A 27,908-nucleotide genomic window follows, 5' to 3' on the forward strand; every position below is an offset into this window, starting at 1 on the left:
GATCAAGCCTTTGTCAGTTTCATCTTTTGCAAAAATGTTCTCCCATTCTGTATGTTGTTGTTTTGTTTTATTTCTGGTTTCCTTTGCTGTGCAGAAGCTTGTAAGTTTCATTAGGTCCCATTTGTTTAGTCTTGCTTTTATTTCTGTTGCTTGGGTAGACTGCCCTAGGAGAACATTTTTGAGATGTCTGTGAGATAATGTTTTGCTTATGTTTTCTTCTAGGAGGTTTATTGTATCTTGTCATGTTAAGTCTTTGATCCATCTTGAGCTGATTTTTGTGTATGGTGTAAGGGAGTGTTCTAGCTTCATTGATTGACATGCTGCTGTCCAGTTTTCCCAACACCATTTGCTGAAGAGATTGTCTTTATTCCATTGCAAGTTCTTGCCTCCTTTGTCGAAGATTAATTGACCAAAAGTTTGTGGGTTCATTTCTGGGCTCTCTGTTCTGTTCTGTTGGTCTATATGTCTGTTTTTGTACCAATACCATGCTGTTTTGATTACTGTAGCTCTATAGTATTGTCTAAAGCTTGGGAGAGTTATTCCTCCAGCCTCTTTCTTTTTCTTCAGTAATGCTTTGGGAGTTCTAGGTCTTTCGTGGTTCCATATAAATTTTATTATGACTTGTTCTAGTTGTGTGAAATATGTCCTGGGTAATTTGATAGAGATTGCATTAAATCTGTAGATTGCCTTGGGCAGTGTGACCATTTTAACAATATTGATTCTTCCAATCCAGGAGCATGGGATATCTTTCCATTTTTTAAAATCTTATTTAATTTCCTTAATCAATGTTTTATAGTACTCCATGTATAAGTTTTCATCTCCTTGGTTAAATTTATTCCTAGATATTTTATTACTTTGGGTGCTGTTTTAAAGGGGATTGTTTCTTTACCTTTTTTTTCCTGTTGATTCATTGCTAGTGTAAAGAAATACAAGTGATTTTTATACGTTAATCTTGTAACCTGCTACCTTGCTGAATTCTTCGATTAGCTCTAGTAGTTTTTGTGTGGACCTTTTAGAGTTTTCTATATATAGTAACATGTCATTGGCATATAGTGACACCTTTACCTCTTCTTTCCCAATTTGGATCCCTTTTATTTCTCTCTCTTGTCTGATTGCTGTGGCTAGGACTTCCAAGACTATGTTGAATAGGAGTGGTGATAGTGGGCAGCCTTGTCTTGTCCCAGATTTTAGTGGGAAGCTTTTGAGTTTTTCACCATTGAGTACTGTGCTGGCTGTAGGTTTGTCATATATAGCTTTTATTATGTTGAGATATGTTCCCTCTATACCCACTTTAGTGAGAGTTTTTATCATAAATGGATGTTGAATTTTATCAAATGCTTTTTCTACATCTATTGAGATGATCATGTGGTTTTTGTCCTTTCTCTTGTTGACCAAACCGATCACTAGAAATGAAATCGAATTAGCAATAAAAAACCTCCCTACAAGTAAAAGTCCAGGACTAGACGGCTTCACCAGGGAATTCTACCAAACATACAAAGAAGGAATCATACCAGTCCTTCTCAAACTCTTCCAGAAGATTGAAAAGGGGGGAATACTCCCAAACTCATTCCATCACCCTGATACCAAAACCAGGCAAAGACACTACCAAAAAAGAGAATTACAGACCAATATCACTGATGAACACAGATGCAAAAATCCTCACCAAAATATTAGCAAATAGAATCTAACAGCACGTAAGAAAGATTATACATCGTGATCAAGTGGGGTTCATCCCCGGGACACAAGGGTGGTTCAACATACGCAAATCAATCAATGTAATACATCGCTATTCCTTTTTAAGAATGTCATCTTACTGTGACGGTGCCTCTGAGCCCCAGAACTGATCTACTTAGGGTTCCTCCTGTCACACAACCTGAGGCTGAGCCCAGCTGGGGCTGCCCCGTTGCCCTGAGCCTACCTGCCTCTCAGACCAGGGTTTCAAAGAGGGAAGCGGGAGGCAGGTAGAGCCTGTCCCAACCATCCTCATCTTGTGCAGGGTCCTTGGTGGGTGGGGATCCGTGTCACTGGGACCACCCCCATGCATCGTTACAGAGCCTGATTCCATTTCTGAGCCCATGAGGTCAGCCATCCCATAGCGGGACGTGGTCAAAGCGGGCTGCTCCCACCTGGGTTAATTTAATGTTCCCCCGGTGCTTGATTTCATTATGCCCTCACCCGCCTCGTCCACTGAAACTGCTATTTGCATTTATAAATAAGTGCAAGCAAACGTTTCTTGAGAAACTGATAATGTTTCCTATATCCCTCGTAAGTCTGAGACTGGAATCTCTGCGGGGCCTAAAGAACAGGGTGATGCTAGAGAGAGGAAACCACATTTCAGAACCCAGAGACCTGCCACTTGCTGGCTTTCTGCCTTTGAGAAGGCTCTTTTGCTTCTTTCTCCCAGGCCTTGGTTTCAGGTGCAGAATAGGAAAAACAGTATCTGAGTCTCAGATGGACCCACACTGGCGAGTTCATTTAGCAGAGCTGAAAAGTACCGTGTTCCTCTGATGACACTTCTGTGCTGTTGTTTCCCTGCCTTTCCCAGGGCAGTCTGGTGGCTCCCTTAGCTGGGCTCACTTGGACCTTCGGTCTCACCTCCCCTCAACCTTTATGCTTCATTTTAAATGTGTTTAATGCCTGTCTTTCCTGTGGGCCAGTGGATTCCTTGAGAGACAACGTTGCACCCAGTCTGAGGTCTCTGTGTCCCAGGAGCCCAGCACCGGTGTGTGGAACCCCGTGGGCTCTCAGTCAGTATGTTTTGAATGGATGGACAAATGACAAGTTTAGATGACCACCCTGGAATCTCTTACACCCCGTATGTGGATTGCCAGGGAGGCTGTCCAGGTGCAGTTCTAATGAATAATCTGTCCTGCTCTCTTCATCTCAGTGTTTTCCTGACCTGCTTTCTTCTGAGAAATTATGACTGATATCTACAAATCATGAGAAAAGGATCATTGAGACACACTGTTCCCGTCAGTCATTTCTGTGACCACATCTGTCCTCATAGGTGCCACACATAGCACCTGGGTGCAAGAAAAAAAAAAAGATGTCTTTGAAACTTAAAAAAAGTTTCTTCTATCCAGATGTTTTACCTCCATGTGTCAGACAATTTTTACAATAAACATGCAAATCCATGATGAGCACGGTATGAGTAACACCCTCTAGAGTTGTGCAGTGCACAACCTACACCACTCTACATGGTCACCAGGGGTTCCATGTTTGCCCACACAGGTTGTGCTCGGTCTCTGCAGGTTCATCTTTAAAGAACAGAAGGATGGGATGCATGAGTTTCTTTTTTTTTCTCTCAACTTTGTTAGCAACACATGAATAACAGAGCAGCAGGCATGCAGCCTACTTCCCTATCCCCTTGGAATGACATGGGCTGTGTCGTAGGGCTTACATTGTTGGCTCAAAAAGGATCTGGAAAAAAAATGGGTGAAGACTAATAAATCTGGAAGCAGTGGAAGTTTCTGAGCTGCTGTGCCCTCTCTCCATCCCTGTCTGCACTGCAGTGGTACGTGAACGGGGTGAGTTACTTTACCGACCTGTGGAACGTCATGGACACGCTTGGACTCTTCTACTTCATAGCTGGAATTGTGTTTCGGTGAGTAGTCCTCACCACTTTTCCAAGTTCCAGGTGTTTTTGGATTCTCTTGGGTGAAGAGATGAAGGAAAGGCATCTTAAGGCCCCCCAACCCCAGTTGGGGATCATTACAAATGCCCATGGTCTGCGTTTTAGAGACAGCTTGGTTGGCATGAAATTGTGTCTCCTCTCTTCCCCACTCCTGGTGGCCTGTAGCTGAAAAAGGGTTCTTCAGAATTTTTCTTTTTGCGCTTATAGAATTGAGGGAGAGATCGTTAGTGATTGAGGGTTGTGGAGAACAAGGAAGATGTTACACGTTGCACAGTGTCTTCATTTTGGGCCGTATAATCTTCCCACATGCGCTTAACTCCAGCTTGAATGTTGGTTCCAGAGTCTGTCCTTCCAGTTACAAGAAGATTTCCTCAATCCCTGAGCTGGAGCGTGGAATTAGAAAAATCAGTTGGAAACGATGGTTGAAGGCAAAAAGCAATGTGCACTCCACATGGTAGAGAAGTTGGGGTGCGCCCAAACCATGGCTCCCCTTCCCCAGGCCCGCTGCCTCCGGGCCTTCCGCCCCCACGTAGCCTCGGGGGAGAGCTCGCGGTTCTGCTGGAGCAGAGAAACCTGACTGTTCATGGTTACACCTGCCCAGAAGGCGAGGGCTTGCAGTGAGTGCTGGCCGCCCAATGTGAGCGGGCTCAGAGCTCAGTCTCCTCTTCTAGGAATGTCCCTTTCTGCTTCGGTTAAAGGCCTAGCATCTGAATCACAATTGGTTGGACATGATTTCTAGAGCATTCCAGTTAAAAGCTCATAGGGCTTTCAGTGAACACGCTGGTAGGCGGTTAGCTAATTGGATGGTCTGGTGCAAATGAGGTAAGTTTCATTAGGGAGAACCTGCAGGGTCAAGACCCAAGGGGGTGGGGTCATTGTAGGAGTCGTGTGAGCCGGGAAGCTAGTGAGGAAGGGGCTGGGTTCTGCGGTCGTATTTAAGAGGAACAACTAAAGTGTTGGGAGTCTCAAAAACGCTGGTTCGGGTGATGTCCTCGCCTGTCCTGGAGTCCAGAAGCGCAGAAGTCATGGCCTTGTCTCTAGCAGCTGACGGGAAGGTGCAGCCCCTGGCCAGTTCCCACTTACTTTCAGTCCCCGGGTTTGGGGCTATTTCGTCACCTTTGATTATTTTTAAAAGCAAAACTTTGAATTACTTTGTCAGGATCTTACAAAACCTGTCCCCCCTCTTCCCACAGGCTCCACTCCTCTCACAAAACCTCTTTGTACTCCGGGCGAGTGATCTTTTGCCTGGATTATATCATATTCACGCTCAGGCTGGTCCACATCTTCACTGTCAGCAGAAACCTAGGACCCAAGATTATAATGTTGCAGAGAATGGTAAGAATGGAGAACACTGGTGGCTGTCCTCCTTCTGGCCGCGCCCAGGGTTCCTTTACCTGCTGAGAGGAGGATTTTGCCCACAGAGGGACAACTGCATTTCACAATCAGTAAGGTTTGCTTTCTTTGATGGCTTTTCATCAGGCACTCTTCCAGTTACAATTTAACAGAAGATAACTGTTAGGAGCCATCGGCATGATTCAGTTGCATTGCTGATTAAGATACCTGGTTAGATTTTACACTTTACCAAGTGCTTTCACTAACAGCTGAGGCTACATACGGACTTTTATACCCATTTTACAGATGTGGGCAGTGGGATTCAAGGAGGTTAGTATGTATGCAGTGAGTTGGAAGCATAGCCAGGACTGGAACTTTACCTTACAGCCCTGTGATAAAGCCTTCGGGAGAGTACCACCAGACCCGCTTCACGGGGACCTAGAACCGGGAGATAATTACATACCGAAGCTGTTGCTTCCCTCAGCTTGTTTTCCGCATGACTCAAGCCTCCTGCGCTTCCGGCTTTAAATCAGATGGGTGTTGGATGAGCTCATCTGGAGGTTCCTTTCCAGCACTGAGGTTCTTGGAGTTTGTGGTTTTAACTCAAAGCATATCTGGGGTATCTAGTCACCATGAAGTCATGCTATGTGTGCAAAACATTAAAAAAAGATGAAACTGTGCATTCTTGTCTAATAAGGAGAACTTTTATTTCCTTAAAAAATTAACTTCGGGGGTCTACAGAATGTAAGTGGTAGGGGAGCAGGGACTCCAGAGTTGGGACCCTCTTCTGCCCTCTGGCTGGTCTCATTCAGAAAGTTTCTGCTGCTGAGCTGGTTTGGGGACCTGCAGGCAAAAATGCATCCATCAGTTTTAATGCTGGGACGCAGCTGTTCTGAGATGCAGAGGTGATGATGGCCATGTATAAAGCCTGAGTGAGCCAATTTTGGGTGGCAAGTTCCCGGGGCCCTGGAGCTTCTGCCCTTTCGCTCGGTCAGCTGAGCGGACCGGCCTCCCTGGCGCGGTCCTGACGCGGTCCTCCCGTTCTCCCGAGACAGCTGATCGACGTGTTCTTCTTCCTGTTCCTCTTTGCGGTGTGGATGGTGGCCTTCGGGGTGGCCCGGCAAGGGATCCTCAGGCAGAACGAGCATCGCTGGAGGTGGATCTTCCGCTCGGTCATCTACGAGCCCTACCTGGCCATGTTCGGCCAAGTGCCCAGCGATGTGGACGGTGAGCCTGACCTGGCCTGGAGGTGGGGGGACAGCTGGGAGGAGGCAGCTGTTGTCAGAACCGGCCTGCAGGGCTCCCCGCTCTGACTCTTGGGTCCGTCTTAGGCACACGTGGCTGGAGTCAGGCTGACACCTGGAGTGGGCAGTAACCCTCAGAACCTTTTCTCTCTTCTGAGCAGAATTCTCTGTCCGCCTTGCAAACATGTGCCCGACATTTCAGCCCATAGTTTCTAAACCTTCTTAAAAATAGTATTTCTCATATTTCCAACAGCAGCATGGCCAAAGACAGCAAGAAGCCTCACTGGTCTAGAAACCAATGTTGTGAGCTGTCTCCCATATACAAGACAGGGACTGGGCGCCCATTTATTTCAAAAAGTGCAATACTGAAAAACTTGCACTGGAACCTGGAATTCAAATGTGTGTGCCACGATCTTTCGGTGACAGGTGAATGGCGGCACAGATGGCACTAATTTGGCCACACCCAGTTCACACAAGGAAAGCATGGGACACGTGGAGACTGATGTGTGTGTGTGTGTGTGTGTGTGTTTAATGGAGGTGCTGGGGATTGAACTCAGGGCCTCCTCGATGCTAAGCATGCGCTCTGCCGCTGAGCTAGACCCTCCCCAACCTTGGCGTGTGTTTTGAATAAACTGTCTAGAGCATCTCTGTGGTGCTGACAGTGGCCTGGGCTCGTCGTGTTCTGTCTTGCCAGGAGAAAATGACCCCGACTTGCCCAGCCCTTGGCTCGCGTTTCTCAGCTCCCTGGTGCTTTCTCGATTATCTTCGTGGCCTCACGTGGTCTTTCTGGCCTCTTCCGTTGCAGCCTTTTCCAAGGCCTTAGAAACAGCTCTTTTCCAGACAGCGATGGCAAGGCACCTTGCTATTCTCTTTAGCCCCCTGCTGCACACTGTACTCGCCATTTTACATAAGTGAGTGCGTTGGTCCTCATGACAGCCGTACACAGTGGTGCTTTTAGTCCCGTGGGAAGCAGTTCATGGGAACTTAGCACATGACAGGCGGGGTTCAAATCCTGATCCAGCCACATGTGTGGCCCTGGGATGCAACTTGGTAAAACAAGACCTCACTCACATGCTCAGACGAGGACCTCTAGCCCAGAGCAATTCTTAGAGGACCAGATTCTTACACCCACTGCCTTTCCTGAGGTTTCTCAGACGCGCCTCTCCAGCCTACCTTCCAGACTCAGACTTTCTCCAAGGCTCCCATTCTAGAGTCTGTCACTGCCAGTCACACAGATATGCAGATCAGAAGCTAAGATGTCACGTCCTTGACACCTCCTATAATTTCATCCCCCATCAGCTCATCAACTATTGTTGTTGATTTTATCTCCTGAATGTTTCTGAGACCCAGCCACTTTTTACCATCTCCACCAACACTAACCCAAGCCATCCTTGTTGTCTGTCCGCATGGCTCTTAGTCTTAACCTCCTCATGTTTTCCTCTGGCTCCCTGTAATGTGTGCCACAGACAGAGTGATCCTTGAAAAAAGGGAATCTGATGTGTCGTTCCTCTGTGTGCTGTGGCCTTTAGTGCAAAGATAAAAATGTTAACATGTCTGGTCACTGCACATCCTGTTCTCTCATTTCTACCTTTTCAGTTCCACTACCACAGGGCCTTTGCATGTGCAGTTTCCTGTCTGGATGCCTGGGCACCCATCTCTCCCCATTCATGTAATTGGCTCCTACTCAGTCTTCTGTCCTCAGTTCAGAGACACTTCCTTCTTGCAAAAGCTGTTCGCGGATAAGCTGTTTCAGTTTGTCCCCACAGAGCGTGCTGTACAGTCCTCCTCAGCACTTCCCAGGGGCTGAAATGGTCATCTTGGGTGGTTGATCATCTGCCTACCTGAAGAGGTTGCAAGCTCCCCGAAGGCAAAGACCATGTTGCGCTTGCCCTTCCTTTTATCTTCAATCCCAGTGATGTCTGTGGCTTATAAATACACACCAAGTGGATGGACATGTGACCCTGAGTCTTACCCTTTGTTTGGGCAGAGCCTTAGCACAGGGCCCGGCAGACAGCACAGTCATCCCCGCCAGGGGGTCCTCACTCTGCCTTTCGGTTTCTGCATCCTCAGGTACCACGTACGACTTTTCCCACTGCACCTTCACGGGGAACGAGTCCAAGCCGCTGTGCGTGGAGCTGGATGAGCACAACCTGCCCCGGTTCCCCGAGTGGATCACCATCCCCCTGGTGTGCATCTACATGCTCTCCACCAACATCCTGCTGGTCAACCTGCTGGTCGCCATGTTCGGGTACGCGCTCACCGGGGACCACGCCATGCCCGGCCCCGGGAGCAAAGTGGCAGAGGGTCCTCCTTGAGGAGCTTGTGGTGGAGGTCTGCGGGGGGCTGGTGGTCTGGCGTGGGAGGGGCCTTGAAGGGACTATCTTAAAAATACAGCGTGTCACTATCAGCTGTAGCGTAAGTTTCTTTGACACCAGAGACGAGCCTGTGACCCCCTCCAGGATGTTCAGACTGTCTGTTTAGCATCCGTTTACCAGTCTCCCCCAAAGGCCACCACGTGGGCATGCTGTTGACCGCAGTTAGCTCATCCTGAGTTCTCGTTTTCTGTGGACTCAGTGGGGTGGATTCTCAGCCTTTAGTAAGTTGCTGCTTTAAAATGTTTAGTTTAAATATAAAGCAAAAGCGCAGAGTCAGGAGAGTGACTCTCCTCTGGGACTCACGGCTAGTGAGGCTGGAGGGAGGACATGGAGGTGACTCCAGAGCACTTTCATTGCCCTTGGCCATTCTCCTTAATACACTTACGTCTGTCTTTTCCCTTTGTCTTTCTTAGGAAGGTTTCAGAGGGTCCCACGTGGTGGTTACGGTGGGGGTACCTTAGTTTTATGTTGTTGCTATAAGATAGGTGGTTATATTGGGTCCATGAATTCAGACACAGACAGACAGTTTAAAAACAAAATATAAATTAAAAAATTGTTTGTTAAACCTTGGAGTGAAAAAAAAAAAAGAGTACTTGAAACCGGAGACTGAGAAACTAGGCAAGACGAGACAAACACGTTTGATTTCGTTAAACAGGTGCTTCAGGTACAAGATACCTCAGGCAGAGTCACAGGATAAAGGACAGCCTGGAGGGGTGATGTTAGCAGATGGTAGCAAAGACTTCTAAGTCCTAACACAGAAAGAGCCCCTGCAAATTGGTAAGAGAAAGATGACCCAGTGGAAAATTGGCAGAGGAAATGCAAGTCAGAGGGATTCACATGGCCAGTCGTCCTCGAGAAAGGGGCTCCACCTCGTGGGCAGCAAAGGTCAGGTGAAACCAGCGATGATCACGTGCTGGCTTAGGATCCGTCAGGTGAACACACATTCCGGGAAGTGCTGGGGAGGATGCTGGGAAGTGGGTGTTGCTGCTGGGAACAGGAATGGTCCCTAACTCTTTGGAAAGTGATCTGAAAATAGCTATTAAAAAATACTCAAAGTTTTGGGTCAACTCCTTCACATCTGTCTGGAAATCTTCCCTAAAGATATAGATACAAATCCCTTTCTTAGGTTATTCTTTGATGCCTATCAATGTGGGGGATGGCAAAACAAAGAGTATTGTATGGGGACTAAGGAATAGTATGCAGCCCTTAAAAAGAAAAAGTGAGACCTATATTTATTGACGTGGAAGGATGATATTTTGTTAAATACCAAAAGCATAGTGCAGACTTATTTTTCATAGCATAATCTTGTTTTCTGACAATAAAAATATAAGAAAGTAAGAAAATCACATATATATTTCACTTATCATAATGATCATGTATTTGATAATTTGGAAGAAAAATAGGAAGGTACTTGTCACAAAGAGCCCTGAGGGGTACAAGGGTTGTAGAGGGGGGCTATCTGTCTTTGTTGGTCAGTGGCCTCCCTTTGAGTGTGCCTGGGTTGGGGGACACCTGCCTCTGGGGACATCACCCTTCCAAGAGGCTGAGCAAAGAATGGTCATCTGGTCCAGGTGTACTGGGATGTCCTCCTCCAGTCCAGCTTCTACTCTGTGCTTGCAGTACTGCTTCTAAAATGTCACTTCCCCACTTAGAATTCTGGAAGGATTTCAGTATTTCCCACTAGTGTTCAGAGTAAATTCCAGCCTCCTCAGCTTCCTCCCAAGGCCATCCATGACCTGGCCTTTGAAAATGCCTTCAGGGTTCACCCTGCTATCTGTCCCTGGCAGGCATCCCAGCTGTCCATCCCTAAACGGGCTGATCTGTCACACCTGATGCTTTTGCAAATGTCATCCCTCTGTCGGCGTTACCTGTTGCATCTTGACCATCTCCTTCCCATTCCTGCTTGCTCTCTATGGAGCCCGGCAGCATCCTTTACCCGAGTGGTCCCTTGGGCCCTCCCCACTGGGCGTAGAGACTCCGTGGGCCCCCTGCACAGCGACAGCCTTCTCTCCTGCCAGACTGTAAGCCCTGGAGGATGCAGATTGTGCCTGACTCAGCATCTGGCCCTTCATGGGTTTATTCGATGAATGAAAAAAACAGATTCTCCCCAATTTTAGTTCAGTATTCAGCTATCGGGTCAGAGCTTGGCTTCCTGATATGTTATTCACTGAGAAGTGTCAGTGGTGAGTGTCAGACCAGCAAGGGGTTCATCACGTAGATGAAAACATCTGTTCTGTGCCAGGTGCCTGGGCCACTGAGACACCCTGTGGCCATTGGGCCCACCTGGCCTTAAAGTGGGGATATGCAGTCCCTCCCCCATCACTGCCCCTAAAACTTGGCTAGGGGAGGACTCAGGAATCCAGATGCCTGTATTGCTTATGGGGAGCTGGACCCAAGTCCGAGCTTGCAGAGAGAGGTGGCAGAGATGGGTGGTTGTGTATCCACGCGAAGGCAGGAAACGGAGGACCAATTCCCAAATGTGAAGCAAGAGTGGGGAGGACACAAGAGGGTTTGGGGTCCTATTTTGCAGTGATGACATGTCCTGTCATCTTTACATTGAGCACTGGATGGTCCCTGTAAAAACCGACCACTAGCATAATTCCTACAAAAGTTAAACAAAAGGGCTGACAGCTCCCAGCACCGTGACCTTTGAGCTCCACTGATTCAGTGCATCTCCGGAGGCCGCGTGGAATATTGCTCAGAGCCTTCCTGAGTCTGTGCTGTGTGCTGCTCACCAAAGCCATTTTTGAGGATGGTATCATGTTTGTAATTCATTATCCGCATAATGGTCATAAAAGGACAGAATTTGGAGCCGAAAGGCCCTGGAGGTGGGCCTGATATTTTCAGGTTGAGGAAGTGAAAGTCGGGCAGCTCAGCCCCCGTGGCCCTGGCCACTCTGCCGGCCAGCTTGCCTGCGTCCACTCGAGGCTTGAACTTGAGTCTCTTCCCCACGAGGCCCGAGCTATTGGACCACATCCCGCGGTTGCCCCATTCAGTGCTTAAGGGTGACGACCGGGGGACTCCCCTTCCCTTGGGGGGCCTCCTGGGTTTGTCTTAGCCTAAACCAGAGGGCTTTTCTTTGTTAATACCGATCTGAGAACTTGAGAGCAGCCAGATGGGCCCCCTTGCCGTCCTGGGGCTAACTTGTCCGAACACTGTTTCTGATGCTTGTGATGGTTGCTCTGGGCCCACTCCGCACCGACAGCACCAGGCTGTGACCCCGTCTGGCTCCGCATCAGAATGTTCACGTAAGAGCTTAACCGTACACGATGGTGCATTACGAGCTGTGGTGTAAATGGACACTTGGGGGTTTAAAGTGGTCCTGGAATGCTCTCTAGATGGCATTCAGCGGGGAAGGGAAGTGGATGTAAACATCTGTGAATATTCTGCACTAAAACCATCCATCACAAGCCCTGTGTGGCTCCTCAGAGGTATGAGGTGAACTTAAGGTCCGTAGGTGACTCAGGGATGTCTTAACACGGAGCTGCGATGCTTACAGGCACCGTGTCCTGGGGATGACTCCACCCGAGGCGTTTCTGCTGAAAAGGACTCATCAGGCGTGCTCTGATCTACGATAGTTTCTAAGAACAAAACAGCTTTTAAAATCTTAGGAATAATATATGTTCATTACGAACATGTAGAAAAGTACAAAAAAAGAACATAATCACCTGGTGCAGACGAAGCGTCTGGGCATGACTTCGACAGCCCCAGGGAGGCTACTGAAATGAGGTGAAAAGAAGAAAAAGAAAGCAGATCATTGTAACAATAACAACAGCTAATAGTTACGGAGACTTCTCCATGCTAGATGCATCCACGTGCTCTGCATGCACTGCCTCATTGGATTATTAATTATTTTTATAATTATAAAATTGTAATTGGCTTTATAATCATTTATAAACAAGGAGATGGAGGCGGAGAGAGGTTAAAGCCTCCGCTGTCCAAGGGAGGAGCTGGGCATGTAGACACAGGTGTATAACACAGCAGCACAGCAGCACGGAAGGGCTGTTTACAGAGGACTGCGGTGCACAGGGTGGGGGTTATCAATTGATATTCGGGGTGGGCAGCAGTGAGTGGAGGAGACGTTTGCTTGGAGGACCCCGCGAGTGTTGGTTGGAGAGGGAGAAACAGGAGGTGAAGCTTGTCCGGGGAGAACCAGCCCCTGAGGGGCAGGCAGGCAGGGGCTGCGTGATGGAGTGTCTTTCGTGCCGTGTTAAGGAATTTGGACCTTTCCCTGCAGGTGAAGGGAGATTTCACGGGTCTTTACCCAGGTGAATGGCACAATCTTAGCTGTGTTACTTTGACAGAAACATACTAAACACTTAGCATTTCAAAAATCAGTGCAGTGAGATCGCTGGCTGTCACTTGCTGTTAGCTTTGTACCTGCGTGTTTTGATGTTGTGGAGCCAGAGGAACCAGCATGTGCAGGACGAGTTAACATGCCTGCTGGGGCGCTGCGTGGGTACAAAAGTCAGGGTCGCGAGGGGTCCCGGGGAGGTCCTGGCTGGATATCGCTGGCGTGTCGGGGAAGAAATGGCAGGTGGAAAAACATGAAATCTGTGAATAGCCTGGAGGAGGGGTTTACCTGATTGCCATCTAGGTGGCAAGTTTCTTGTATTTCAGTTTTTTCTGAAATTCTGCTGTTGTCTTAGCATCTACTTTTTTTGTGTGTGAATTTTTTGCAGGCCTTCCACTCTGTTCTGTGGATCAGTCTTTCTGTTTTGGTTTTTATGACCAAATGGCTTTAATTTCTGACTTTTTTCTTTTATCATGTTAACATCTGTTGTACACGTGCCCCTCATTTTTCTTATTCAGAAATTTCCTGGCTTTTCTTGTACATTTAATCATATGGAGGAACCTCGGGCTCATCTTCTGAAAGCCTTTTCTCTTTCCTCTTCCAAAAATTTTTTTAAGTGAATTTTATTGTGCTGATGTTACCTTTATAAAATCATTTCGGGGAAGCTGACATTTTTAAAAACAAGAGCATATCACCATCCAGGAAAAAAATGGTGTGGTTCCCTATTTATTCAAATGCATATATTTTGTCAGTAAAGTTTTATGACTTTATTCACATGCATCTGGCTGGTCTTTTGTTACATTTTTTCCCCCAGCCATTTGTGGTTGTGAACGAGGTATTTTTTCCATTATGTTTTTTCAATAACAGCTTCTTGATATGTAGGCAGGCTACGGAGCGCTGCTTACTTATTTTGGACTGAGTCTCCCTGCTGAATTCTTCTCTCTCTTTTCCTTTTATCACGTCTGGAAAGTTTCCTTCTGTCCCTTATTTATTAGGGCTCCTTTCTTCTTCTTTTTCTTTTTTTCTTCTAATCAGAAGTGGATGTTGCAGGTTGCCAGGAGACTTCCTAGCAACAATTGCAACGGTGTTTCTCCTTTTGATCTATGATGTATTATGAAAATGATGAATTATAGAAATGACCTGAATTTTCAGTCGTCCTTCTGTTCTTCGGTCAGGCCCATTACTCTTTAAACGCACTACTGAATTTTGTCTACGTATGAAGCAGTCTGAGTCCTTAACGTTTGTCATCTCTTGGTAACGTTTTCAGTGTCGGTGAATGTCAGAGTCTGTGTCTCTGTGAAGCTCCCGCCTCCTCCCCTGTTCAACTGAGACATTCAGTGTTCTTAGGGGACAGAGCTTAGCTGTCCCCACCGAGCTCCTGCCTGCTAGGTGGCGGAGGGCACAAGGACCACGGGAGATGTAGCTGCAAAGGGAACCTTGCAGAATTCCTCTCAGGAACATGGCCGATGGCCGGTGGTTGGCAGGGAGACTGAAGACCATCAGAGCTGGGTGGGTGGGAGCCTGGACGCGAGAGGTGGTCTCTGAGCTACTCTGGACGCTGGGGCTGGCTGAGGCGGGTGTGGATGTGCTGGCCCCAGAACTCAGCCTCTCCGCTACAGAAATGGAAAACAATGTCTGAAGGATATAAAACTAATTTTAGCAAACAATTAAAGCAGTCTGAAGCAGTGCCCAGCGGTCAGCCTTCCCTGGGGAACCTCATGGTCTCGTTGGCTAAATTTGAAACTGACTCTAGAGAAAAAGAACAATTTGGAAGGTTTGGGGTTGGATTTGGCCCCCAGGTCACAGTTTGCCAATTCCTTTTCTAGATGCCCTGGAAGACTTAAGCTGCTTTTCAAGACCTCTAAGTGGCCAGTTAAGCCAACATGCACATCTCTTCCCAGTGGGACCCTTCTCGGCCGTGGTCCCACTGGAAGCTCCCAAGGAAGGGAGGAGAAAACCCCTTCCCCAGCTCGAAGCACCCCAGGTGTTCTCCCTTCAGTGGGAGTTACTGCTTCCTTTTGGCTAAAACCTCAGAAAACAACAGTGGATGTATTAAAATGGATGCAGTTTGTGTGTGTGTTTGAGTTTGGGGCATTGGAAAGAGCAGTCAGCAGAATCCATTTCTGGGTAAGTATGTGTGATTTTAAGATGCTCCCAGGGACTCCTTTGAATGGTGATACTTATTCTGGCAAAAAGTACATAGTAAACCGTGATTCCTGGCCGGGTCTGCGCCGGGACTTCATTTGTCCGGGCCTGCCCGCTGTCCTACCCTGTTGCAGTGACAGAAGCCTGCAGTGCCCTTTGCACACACAGCATCCGCGGGGACTAGTGAGGACAGATCATGGTGCTTGATATTAGCCTCAAAGCAACCTGACCTACATTTGGAAGAAACGCCAGGCTCACTGCCAGCGCCAGCGTGCTGCACTCAATGCATCACAGTCCTGTCTGCTTTTCACCTAAAAATTCTACCACGTAGAGTTGACACATGGATCAGTCAAGAGGCTGTGCTGCACGCCTAGTGTAGCAGCAGATGCTCAGTAAGCCACAGCTCCTCCCCGTAGCAAGCACACACCGTGAAGGCCCGCCCCACGCAGAGCCCGGGACGGGAGTGGGGCTCAGAGGCGTCTGGTCCCAGTAAACTCCGAGATGAGCAGAGCCCGGCTCGTAAGCAAAGCCGCAGCCACGGTCAGTGTAGGTCAGGGCTTTGCTTCTGTGTGGCCTTCTCCAGGCTGAAGGCGTTGACGTCTTAGCTGTAATGTGGCGAGGGGCGAGAGCGGGGAGTCGCAGCAGACGTGCCCCGTGCCCTGCCTGCTCGCCTCACTCCGCTTTGGCTTTGATGTTTTCACCAGCATTTGGAGAATTTAATCCATCCGCCACCAACATTTGCTTATAAGTGACTTATAAGGAGCTTATAGGGAGTTCGTTGCTGCCTCTTTGGCTCTTGAAAGAGTGATTTGGTGTCAGCAATGAAAGTGTCTCGGGTGGTTGAACTTTAACAAATGGTAAAGTGCCTCACAGGTGTCTTTTACTAAGTGATCCAACCAGATTCTTCTGAAATGGAGCATGCAGATCCAAACGCTCACGCTCCGCCCCCTGAGGCGCCGTCACCTAGTGACGGAGCAAACAGGCACTGGGCTGGATTGCAGGGTCCGAATTCTGACTTCGCCACTTTCCCGTTGGGGAATTCGGATAATTTGCCTCCCTCTGCTGTACCTCAGTTTCCTGACCTGCTCATACATGGTGATGACACTTAACATGTTAGAGAGTTGTCTGTATTCAAATCCACTAATATAACGAGACTGCTTAGAACAGCGTCTGGTGTGTAACAAGTGTTAGCTAGTTTATAGTCTTGGTTTAACTTGTAAACAGATAAATCAGGGGTATAATTAGACAGTTTCCCGGTAAGTGGACATGTTTCTAATTCTTTGTTTCGAGGATCTGTTTCTCCCTGTGAACCGTGGTTTACATGGTGAGGTTACGTTGTATATACAAGTTTGAGCCTCATTATTTTCGCTCATGTATAAGCATTTTACGAAAGGATTAAAATCAGTCATAAACATAACTTTTAATGGCTGCGTAATGGAATCATGTTGATTAACCGTAACTCGTGGTACGTTTTCTTGGTGCTGAACGGTTCGATTGCTCCATTTTGCTGGATGGAAGGTGGGGGCCGCTAGGACACGCAGGGCTGTGGCAGACAGCCGTGTGTGTGTGTGTCTATTCACGTATTTTCTTTTCTCAATATCCCTTTGTTCTTAGGTTAGATTTCCAGAAGTAAAATCAATGGGTCACAGGGATAAATATTTTTAAGGCCCTCGATAAATATTAACAAATTGCTTTCCCGGATTGTTTACAATTAATGCAACAACGGACTAGCAGAGAAAGAGAATCCTTGAAAGGTCTTGAAATAGAAATAATTTTAAAGTTCCTTGGACATTTTTTTGTGATTAAAAAAAAACAAACCCAAACAAATGAAAAACAAAAGCCAGACCCAGTTATGGCCCAGCGGAAGGGCCGAGTTGTTCTGGCCCCGATTCCAGCGTGGATTCTACGCCCCTTAATATCAGCATTTGCCGTGTTCGGCAGTGCCGGGCCGGGCCGGGCCGTGGGAGGCTGAGCCCTGCCCTTCTCCCCCTCCCGCCAGCTACACCGTGGGCACCGTGCAGGAGAACAACGACCAGGTGTGGAAGTTCCAGAGGTACTTCCTGGTGAAGGAGTACTGCAGCCGCCTCAACGTCCCCTTCCCCTTCGTGGTCCTCGCCTACTTCTACATGGTGGTCAAGAAGTGCTTCGGCTGCTGCTGCCAAGACCGGGGCGTGGAGTCCTCCGCCTGCTGTGAGTGGCTTATCCGTTTGCTCGGGCTCCGAGGCGGCGGTTAATTTCGGGGTCCTGCCTCAACAGAGGGGCTTATTCAGTCATTCCACCCCTCACAGGTGTCTCTCTGCAAAGATCAGGCATCAGGTCTCCCCAGCGAACTGTTCAAGAGAAAGAGGAGATTAAGAAGGCGGTGTAGATCCGTCGGGGTGGCCTTGTTTGCGGGGGTTGGGGTCGGACATAATGATAATTAGGGTGTTGGGCAAACAGGATGGATGGGATGGTGTCAAAACGTGACTTTGTTCTTGCTTTTCTGTTGCTTCTGTGACGTTTATTCTCTGGGAGACCTTAGCTCTGACTCCCGCAGGGCTCATGGCTTTTCTGGTTGGTCTTAGGGAAATAGAAAATCCTACATCACTTTACTTGGTAAAACAGTCTCAATGTAGACATTAGGACGTCCATCCAGTAGATTAGCCGGCCCAGAACCGCCACTCGGAGCGGGGACCCCCTCGCGCCGCGCCCCGTCTCCGCCCGCGGGGCTGTCAGGGAGGGTGGGCTGCTGACTTTCCGCTCCTCTGACTCCCTCCCCTCCCGCTCGCCCTCCAGCTGCCATTACTGACCTCCCCTGAGTCGAAGCCAGGGAGAGCGGACAGGAAAGGGCAGAAGTGCTCTCTAGAAGCATGGTGCTGTGCTAGGCCGGCTCCCTGCTCCTTGGCCTGGGGCATGATTAAAACAGACCCTCTGTTGTGTGGGCACTTGGCGGGTCCTTCAGCCGTTCCCTGCCTGGCCCCCGTCCCCAGCCATAGCTTCCGGGACTTGGCAGCGCATTCTCCAGAGGTGGCTCCCACCAAGTGTCTGGTTTCTGGGGCTGAGCTCTGCACAGACTCTCCCTGCTGCGGACCCACTGCCTTCTGGAAGGCAGGAGTCAACACGGCCATGAGGTTTGTTCTTTCTCATGTGGTCACCCACCTCCTCAGTCCTGACAGACTGTGGGCAGGCGGGTCCCCACCCAGCCCCTCTCCTCGCCCCTACTGTGGGAGCCGGAATCTCTCACCCTTGACCCCCAGGCACACCCAGGTTCACATCTCTGTTGGCTGCAGGGAGCAGGCATCCAGATCTTTTCCCCACATCACTTCAGGTTTTGTTTTCTTAACTCTCCATCCTGGAGTCACTAAGCCAGATGAGTCCTCCTCACCCACAGACGTGTTTCAGCCAAGCTCAGCACAAGGGAGGGGGGAGCCTATTCATTCATCTGGACGTTTGGACACAAAGGAAAAGACAGAAAGGGCACCGCTGGTAAATAGCACACACTTTGCCCTCTAACCTCAGACTCAAGCCGGAGGACCCGTCCCTGGGGTGGCTGGGGTGGGGTGGTGCAGCTGCAGGGCTGACTTCTGCACAGCGACGGGGCCAGGTCCTTCTCGGTCCACACAGTTCTTTTCATTTCTTTTAAAAATCAGAAGAAAAAGAACTTTTAGGCAGCAGAAAACCTACTGGTACGTACTTGTCTTTCTACCAAGCCAGTCATGTAATATGCTTACTGCTGTCTTTATCCCGCAAGGGCCCACGTCAGCAGAAGTGCCGAGAGCCTGGGGTGGCCAGCTTGCCCTGGTTTGCCCAGAACTTCCCTGTCTTTGTTCTGAGCACCCAGTTAGGGTGACCAACTGTTCTCAGTCTGCCAGGGACCATCCCTGTTAGCAAACTGCAAGGCCTGCATCCCGGGGGCCCCATCAGTTCAGGGGCTGCTGGTCACCCTAGCAGGGCCTATGAAAGTCATCACATGGCCCCATGTGCTGACAAGGGGTGTGGGGATAATGACTCAGGTCGGACCCAGTGTTGGTACCTGTGGGATTTCCTTCCCATTCCTTCTTGAGGAAAAGCAAAGAAAGGTCCCTGGGGGTCTCTGAGCACGTCTGTTGTGTAAACAACCCATTGAAACTTGGTCGCCTGAAGCAACCAGCATTTATCTGCTCATGATTCCGTGGGTCTGTCCTTGGCCGGGTCTCTGTTCCTCGTGGTGTCCGGTCATTAGCAGGCGGGGCATGGCCTGGCTGGTCCTGATGTCCACACGTGTAGGGTTGGCTGGGCTTTATCTGGGAGACTTGGTGTCCTCCAGTTCAGGCTCCCACAGTTGGAGGCTAGACTCCCACAAAAAGCAGTTACAAAGCCTCTGAGGGCTTTGGCTCAGGAAATCAGATGACACCACCTCTGCCACGTTCTGTTGGTCAGAACAAGTCGCAGGCCTGCCCACATCAGGAGAGTAAAGAAGGAGGGTCCACCTCTTGGTGGGAGAGCAGCCTACACACTCAGGGTGGGCAGAATCTGTGGCCCTACTTTGACATTTATCACACCGGCTATCCCCTGAACAAGCTGGGTGAGCTGATCCCCTGAGAGTCCCCTCCTCCATGCCAGCCTCTCACAAGAAGGCAAGATTGTCATCACCCTCCCCACCCGGGCATTGCAGCTGAGCTGAGCTGTGCATGGGGGGCAGTGTGCATGGGGGCGTGCCTCTCATGAGCTCACCTGCCATGTTAGACCTAGATCTGACACACTAGAAATGAAAACATTTATTTCACCAGGTGGTTCTGAGCAGTCCAAAATTATCTTTGCCTTGAACAATTTAAAATAAAATTTTCTAAGGTATAACAGCTATAACTGCATTCACCACAGGGAAATGCTCAGAATCTAGGCTGACTTTATGTACATATATTGGCCTATTTGCTGTATCTTTATTGCTTCTCAAAAGCTTGGGCAATTGAGCACAGATCTTTAAAAAACAGCTTCTTGATCTTTCTCAGTGCTTAGCTGCTTTTTCTTTGCCATTTTCTAAAACTGATATATTTTCACAAGTCATTTGAATATCTGCTGTGTTTTCCTTGCTTGAAGTAACCTTTCCTGAGCACTTCCATTCTGAGCAGATGTGGAGGGTATAGAAAAGCACAAACTTGGTTCCAGAAAATGACCTTTAGCAATCTGGGATAAATTTGTGCCCAAATTTGGGAGAAATGGGTGCCTCAAAGTTAATGACTTACCCAATTAGTCTTATCACTTAGACTCTAGACAACCCCCAAGAATCAATGGAAATATTTAGACTCTAGACACCCCTTTAGAACCAGTGAAAAAATCCTCGTAATATGTCTAAGTAGGGGGATAAAAGAGAGGAAAATCACTGAGTTCTTATAAATTCCAAAAGCAGGAACCTACCAACCTCATTTCCCTCTATAGTTATCTTTGGGAGATTTTTGTAAAACCTGCCCTACATTTACTGTGAATCTGTGTTTAAAAACAGACGGAGTGCAGGGATGGATGGACATGTGACAGGGAAGGCAAGGCAGGCATGAAGAGGGACCTCCCCTAGCTGAGCACACAGACAGAAACTACTGTGAAGGTACTGCAGGAGGCATTCATTCCTTCACAAACGTTAACTCTCAGTTCTGTGGATGCAGCAGTGTTGGGGGCTGGGCTCATGCGCCATGGCCCGGAGAGTTGCCAGACCTGGGACGAGGCGGTTAGTGTCACAGGGAGCCTGCCATTCAAGGAGGGAAGGGGGCCTGGAGACCTTTGATTCAACAAATATGTGTCAGGCACCCACCACACGGCAGCTGGGCACTGTGGAAATGGTACTAAAAAAGATAGAAGCTATCCTTGCCCTCAGACAAGGCTCATCATCTCAGGAGAAGAAGGAAAATGAAACAGCCATTATGGAGAAGTGCAGGAAGCGTTTATTTTAGAGAATTTGCAGGGTGCCATGACAGCACCCTGGATGCTTAAACCTCAGACTAGAGTGAGTCAGGGAAGACTTCCTGGAGGAAGGGGTTATTTAATCTGAGACCTAGAAGATGAGTTGGGATTAGCCAGGCAAAAGTGTAGAAGCTGGGAGAGGCCCACAGAATGAGGAGTCGTCAGATGAGAGGGGAGAGGAGTCCTGGGGCTGGGGGTTGCAGAGAGACTAATGAAAGACCGTGGTCCAGGTCCCACAGCCGAGTTCTAGCTCCACACAGTCTCCCTGCCCCCTGCCCACCGCATCGCAGTGTACCATCCCGGGTCCCCGCGGAAGGAAGAAGATGCAGACAGAAGATGTGACAGTGTAAGATGGTAAGACGGATCATGGCACACACATCACTGGACCCTTTGCTGATTGGACTTGTTTCCCTCCAGGTGGAAGTGAACGTCGAAACTCTGCGGGCCAGTAACAGACATCTCCAGATCCCCGTGTACAGTGCAGTCAATTTAGGGTTCGGGGAGCAGGGCAGGACCTTGAGATGTGTCCCCCCTATTGGGGCACTAATGGGACAAGGAAAAGCCTCTGTTAAACAGCAAAAAAGAGAAAAAAAGGGTGTTGGGTGCAGTTTGGGAAAGGGAGACTCTAAGGGAGAATCTGGCACAAGTAACGACAGGACTGTGGTTAGGCTGGTCTTGTCTCCTATTGATTTTTGTCAGAACGTGTTAGAGATTTTCCACTTGGGGCCTTGTTCCTACTGTTTGCAGAGTTGTGTCTCCCAGTGGCTGCTGGGGGTGTGTGTGTGTGTTGCCTGCTGGTTTTTCTGTGTTGCACCTGGTAAAATAGTAAGGGACCACCATTCTGGGATTCATGTTCCATGCTGGGCCGATCATTCCTGCCCTTCAGTGTATCCCAAATATTTTGACGATTCAGAAACTAAAGATATGAATTTTACTAACCCAGACATGATAATTGGTGGTAGTCAAGAAAATATTTAACTTGCCAAGAACTATCATTTGTGTGTGTATGTGTGAGATTCCTTAACTACATAGAAATGGAGGAAAGATACTCAGGAGTGTGACCTTAACTATTAGTCATAAACTACTTCTGTGCTGCCCCTGGAGCCGTGATCCTCAGAAGTCTGGCTTTCAGAATGTAAATGTACCCACGGCCCCCACCTTGTGTCACAGTTTAAAGAACCCTCTTTGTTAACTCTTTTAACAGCATTATTTCAAGACATTTAAATGTCACCTTGGGGATGTCATTAACTATCACACGTACGTAATTGTCTTTCTTAATGAAGAAAAGTGTTTTGACAGTTTGGATAAGCCGCTGTCTTTCTCTTCAGCATTTTGCCTTGGCAGAGAAAGTGAGTCATTTCTAACTGAAAGAATGAGCAGTCTTTGTGTCAGGGATGGGGACTGAAAGTTGAGATCTGGAAATTGTATTCAGAGACCACACCCAAAGATCAGAGGTGTGCAAGGAAGTGTCTCAGACTGCCTTTAGTCTGTTTTGAAGTCGTGTGATGGGTGAATGTCTGTAGAACCTAGGGAGGGCAGAGGGGACCGATGCCTACCTTCAGACTTGGAGGCAAATGCAAAATAAATTCAGAAAATGAATTGCCAACCTGAGGCTCCGGCAACAAGGTTCATATTTTTCCCTGAGTGATTTCAGAGAAAAAAACAATAATGGATAAAAGTTGCGGGGAGGAAGATTTTGATGCAGCAGAGAGAAAAGGCAGTATCTAGCACACGTGCTGCCTGGAAGTGATGTGAACCCCCTATGAGGCAGCGACTTCCCCGTGGCCAGTGGGCTTGCAGCTGGGGTGGGTAGCGGGGCTGTGAGGGACAGAAAGTCCATGGTGCTCAGCCCAGGATCCGGGGAACCAGGAAACTCCGTGTCTATGTAAGGCCGAAACAGTTCTCCGGAGTCAGGATGGGTTAGGAAGGCAGCACGAAATGCATTACATTCTTTCCAAGCTTATTTAATGATTAAGCACAATGAGGTCATGAAAATGGAAATGGATCTCCCAACCTGGCCAGCAGGTGGACAGGAGCTCCGGCTTCAGAAAGCAAACAGGTCAGAAATGAGCCACGTTCATCTGCACCTGTCTCCCTGATGGGCCCCTGGGAGAGTGATGCTCTCCAACTACTGGAGGAACAGACAGTGGGCCATTGATGTTCTCTTCAAATGGTGCTTAGTCTCAGGAAGGAATAAAGAAGTACAAGGAATGGAGACCACAGGACAGGAGCCTTCACCCTCTGTGCAGTGATGGCCAGAGACCAGGAGCCGAGAGCCCAGTTTGCTCCCTGGACACTTCCAGGGGCACCTGGTCACCACCTCATCATGTTTCCCCCTCGGGGATTGCTATTTCCAGAAACCGCAGTGTTCTGTGGTCATCAGACTCTCTCGTGGTAACTCATTTCCTACAATTCTTTGCATTTGCCTCCAGTGATAGGGAAGTCATGGAGATTAAGCTTAAAATCACCCTTCTTTAGAGAAAAATGCAAGATATTTCAAATAGCTTTCAGAAAAGGTCACATCGAAACTTCCATTTTTGGTACTTTTTTGGTGACATCTTCAAGTAATATGTTACCCAGTAATTGTATTTTTATAAAATTTTTGTTTTTCATGATGGAAAAAGTAATTCATATTCATGTACAGAACATTTGAAAAACACAAAAAGGCACAAATAAGAAAGAGCAAGAACACCTGCAACCCACCATCCAAAGATAAATACCATTAACATATCGGTATTTGTTATTCTTGTGTGGGTGTATAATGATTTGATCGCTCTGTGCACGCACATTCAAGATCGAATTTGTTTATTTAACCAATAGTACATTGTGAACATTTTCCATGTCCATAAATATACATCTGGATGACAGTTTTCAACTGGACTGTTCCAGCTGCTGGCTGCACCATAATTAATTTAACCAGTCCCTTGTTAAACACGTAGATTATTTCCACTCTTTTGTGATCCTAAAATGCTCTGATAAACAGTTTTATGTATTCATTTTTGAGCACATCACTGATTTTTTTTATGAGTTATTTCTAGAAGAGAAATATCTGGGTGAAGTCTCTGCACACCTTTATGTCTTTTGATACTGTCTGCCCCTCTTCCCATCTCTCATTGCCTAAGACTGTAATAATCAACAGATTTTCTCCGTATGTGGGAAACCTGTTTCTTTGCATCTTTGCCAACACAGGGTGGAGGCATTACTGTCGGCCCCGCTGATTTCCCAGTTAGGTTGCGGAAAAGCCGTCATTGTTTCAATCAGCATTTCCCTGATGGCTAGAGAGGTTGCACATCTCGTCACTGCTCATTCTTGCTCTTTAGTCATCCGAGCTCAGAAGCACCCACCCCGTCCACGTTGGTTATTAAGTATTCGTGTTGGGCTTCTACATACATTTTAGTTTGAGGAAAAGACATTGGAGATGAGTTTGCTGGGAAAAATACAACTGAAAGAAATCCAGCTGGGAATTGTTTTCTAAAGTGAATGCCTGCCATTTAAAAATAAATCTGTGTTGCTATATAGGGTTTGCTGAAGTCCGGCCACTTGCGTATTAGTTCTGTCTTTGTCTCCTAATTCTTTTTACACAGAGGAAGATTTTCAACTGTTCCTAAACTCTAATGTGTTGATGAATAAACTAAAAAGTGAACACTAGATAAATTTTTTTCCAAGTGGACATGTGAATGAATGTGTGTGATTTTCTTTCCCCATGAATTCATACCGAGGATCTCTGTTGCACTAGTACCTGAGACACAGGGGACACGTGAGCTGTTCTTTGGTTTGCCTGCCATCTGAAAGGCCAAGGCACTGTAAAAGCTTCAACTAAGAATTTTGCTGGAACATGTCGCTGACCAGTTTTGCAGCATGGCTGGCTTAGGGGAGAGGAAAAGACTAATCATAAGAATTTTCCTTGCGGTCTGCAGCCAAACTGCGTATTTCAGGAGGATAGGAATGGTGTCCAGGGGTTATTTTTCTCTCCTCCAAAGTTTCTGCCCTAGTTTTAGGTTGAGAGTAAACGATCCACCAGTAATTATCCAACTGAAATGATTGGTTTAGCGTTTTGATGTCATCAAAATGGAAGAGGAGCATGTATGAAATGTGAGAACCAAATTCATTAGTGAAATGATTTTGGATGGAACTCTATTTAGAATAAAGATTGCATTCCTATCTCGTGCAGGCAGCCCCAATTCCTCATTGTTACCTAGAAGTTCATTAATATTCCATCGCTCAGCTCCTGTCACTAGTCTGGAACATTAGTCAGATCAGCCTGTGCAGGACGAGTCGAATTCTAGTTCTGGAGTCTTGCAGAATGCCTAGCAGGTGCTGATTTAGGAGGGAAGGGGCAAATGAAGCAATCTGAATGTTTTTCTTTGTCTCATTATTCAAGGTTTCAAAAATGAAGACAACATGACTCTAGCATGGGAGGGCGTCATGAAGGAAAATTACCTTGTCAAGATCAACACAAAAGCCAATGACACATCAGAGGAGTATGCCAGTCGTTTATTCTTGCTTGGCCAGGCGCCCCTTGTGCATGGAAGCTGGTAGAACAGAGGCAGCTTATTTGAGCCAAGTCTGTAAGATTTGCAGCTGAGAGCAATGGCACCAAAAAGATGCTACTCGGGCAACCGAAAGTGACAAACACATAAGAGTTTGTCAGCCCTACAGGAAGGGCAAAGGCTACCCAGCTGCCATCTGATTGTCCTTCTGATTGAAGGGAAGAGAGGAGTGTTTGGAGCCTGCAGGGCAGGGCCTTGGGACCAGGTGACAAGAGTGTTAGTGCCCGTGCCATGGCTGCAGAGGTGAATTCTGGGAAGACCCGCAGGTCGTGGGCAGTGGACATCACCTTGCAGGTGCTGCACAGGTATCTCTGTGAGGAAGAAGCAGAGAGATCAGAAGACGGTGAAACCGTTTGGTTGACCTGTTGCACACTGTCCCTAGAAGTCCCGAACATCCTTTATGAGTCACCTGGAGTTGTTATAAACACCCCGTGGAACTAGATAAATCACTGACTCCGTAGATGGTCCTCAGGAAATGTGGCATGCAGGGAATCTAGGAGCGTGGCGTTTGTGTTCAAAGTGAACAGGGTTAATGGTCAGATGTCACTCTCCCTGAGAGCTCCAAACACACCTCAAAATTCAGAGTAAACAGAAGAACAGCTAGTCACTTTGCTGGGTGCAGCCCAGCTGTCCGGAGCACAGGATGTGATGCATGCTCCTTCTCTTTGAGTAACACAGCAGATGCCCTAAACTCTCCCCCATTCCTAGACTTGGGGATTTTAGTTCTGGAAGGAAGGGACGGACTTTACAGGTCATCTCCCACCCCTTCCCCCAAATAAAGGGAGCATCTGTCTGCTGTACTGACAGCTGGAGTGAGCGTGCAGTTCTGCTCCGCTTGGGTATTGGGAAGAAAGTAAAAATGGTAAAAGCCGCTGACGTTAATTTCGTTGAAAATGAAAATGATCTGTATTTTGTTCTTTAAAAGACTCTAAAATGGAGCCTAATAGTCTTTCTCTCTCTCTCTCTCTCCTCTCTTCTTTTTAACTTCCTTGAAGAATGAGGCATCGTTTCAGACAGCTGGATACAAAGGTACGGTTCTGTTTATAGTTTGGGGAATATTTTTAAAATCTGTTATCTTTGAGCTCTCAGCTGGAGGCCAATGTCCAAAAATAGACAAGGTTAATTGTTAAGAAAAATGCATGTGACCCCGTCCTGTGTTCAGCGCCCTTCATTCACTGCAGAAGGTCTGGGATGGAATTGCTGGGATGGCATCGCTTCTCGGAGGCTCCCAGCCCACACGGAGCAGTCCTGAAGTCCTATTTCCACGACCTCTGAAATCTCACCTGGCTCTGTCTGACCCAGGACCCCTCTTCTCCCTTCTCAGCTGTAGAGGCAGGCGTAGGATGCTTGCAGTCACAGGGACCACCAGAACGGCTCCGAAGAACGGGCTGGGGGCCTGGGAGCCTCCTTGCTAGCCTTTGATGCCACACTAGTCTGTCACCTACTTAACCTGAAATGCAAATGCACGGATACACGTGTGAATTAAGCTTAGAGAGAGCCGGCTGCCTCCACCCTGAGCTGGGGAGCCCGGAACTCTGATTTGGCTGAGCAGAAATGACAAGCGAGTCACAAATGCTGGCTCCCTGTTAGGCTCTGAAGAGGAGGCGATGCCTGGTAGTTCTCATGGTGTTTTGAGAACGGCTCCCGGGTGATGGCTTCACTTTTCCTCCCAGTGCTGTGCTGCTTAGGACAAGATAGTACCCCATCCGGTGTGGGGGTCTCCAGCACCCAGCACCGCCCACCTAGTAGGGTCTCAAGGAACATTGGTTGAATGAATAAATGAACCAGAGGAGCCGTCCTCAGAGCTCCGACATGAGACTCTATTCAGTTCACAATTTCCTGTATATGTTTTTATGTGTTATTTGCCACCAGCATCTAAAGAATCTGAGGCCGTGTTTCCATGGCCTCCCCTCCTGAGTCGGGTCCTGTGCGGGACGGCGGGCCGATGCCTGGGGTCTTCCTCCCCACCCCCGTCCCCCCGCCGCCAGAGTAGCTCTTCTGTTTCTTCCCGGCCTTCCCGGCCCGGAGCTGCCTGCATGCGTTAGAGTCAGCTACGCAGATGATGGTGCCTCGGTGCTGACACCCGAAGGTTTCCATCACAATTCACTTTAGTTCTCCGTTGCTGCGCGACAAACCACCCCACACTCGAGTGTCTTCAAACAACCGCTTCATTTCGCTCTTGCTTTTCCGGGCCCGGAGTTTGGGAAGGGCTCAGCTGGGCAGTTCTGCTCCGCGTGGGCTCAGCTGGGTTGACTGGGCCGGGCTGGGCTGGTGGTGAGGCCAGGATCTGGCCCCGTGGGGCTCCTCCTCATGGTCTCTCTCTCCCATGTGTCATCTGTTCCATGTGGCGGGGGAGGGGTGGTGTGTCTCTGGGCAGCTGCCTCTCTTACATAGTGGCTGGCTTCCGAGAGAGAGGAAACAGAA

General features: G+C 48.2%; 1 protein-coding gene across 5 annotated transcripts in view; it reads left to right on the forward strand.

Moving 5' to 3' along the window:
* TRPM8 (transient receptor potential cation channel subfamily M member 8) overlaps window positions 1-27,908 on the forward strand; it is a 74,736-nt gene that overhangs the window by 40,138 nt on the left and 6,690 nt on the right. For 3 of the 5 annotated variants that reach the window (XR_012072400.1, XM_006209134.4, XM_072960658.1), the window contains 7 exons: window positions 3,513-3,604; window positions 4,828-4,969; window positions 6,022-6,193; window positions 8,281-8,458; window positions 17,024-17,214; window positions 25,316-25,415; window positions 26,480-26,513. Coding sequence is in view for 4 of the 5 variants with exons in the window: in XM_006209134.4 (XP_006209196.1) it covers window positions 3,513-3,604; window positions 4,828-4,969; window positions 6,022-6,193; window positions 8,281-8,458; window positions 17,024-17,214; window positions 25,316-25,415; window positions 26,480-26,513 (909 nt within the window). In the remaining variant the exon portion in view is untranslated. The remainder of the gene's footprint in view (window positions 1-3,512; window positions 3,605-4,827; window positions 4,970-6,021; window positions 6,194-8,280; window positions 8,459-17,023; window positions 17,215-25,315; window positions 25,416-26,479; window positions 26,514-27,908) is intronic. The other 2 variants (XM_072960660.1, XM_072960659.1) reach the window with 2 other exon arrangements.

The sequence above is a fragment of the Vicugna pacos genome, chromosome 5, assembly GCF_048564905.1.
Source record: "Vicugna pacos chromosome 5, VicPac4, whole genome shotgun sequence".
NCBI lineage: Eukaryota > Metazoa > Chordata > Mammalia > Artiodactyla > Camelidae > Vicugna > Vicugna pacos.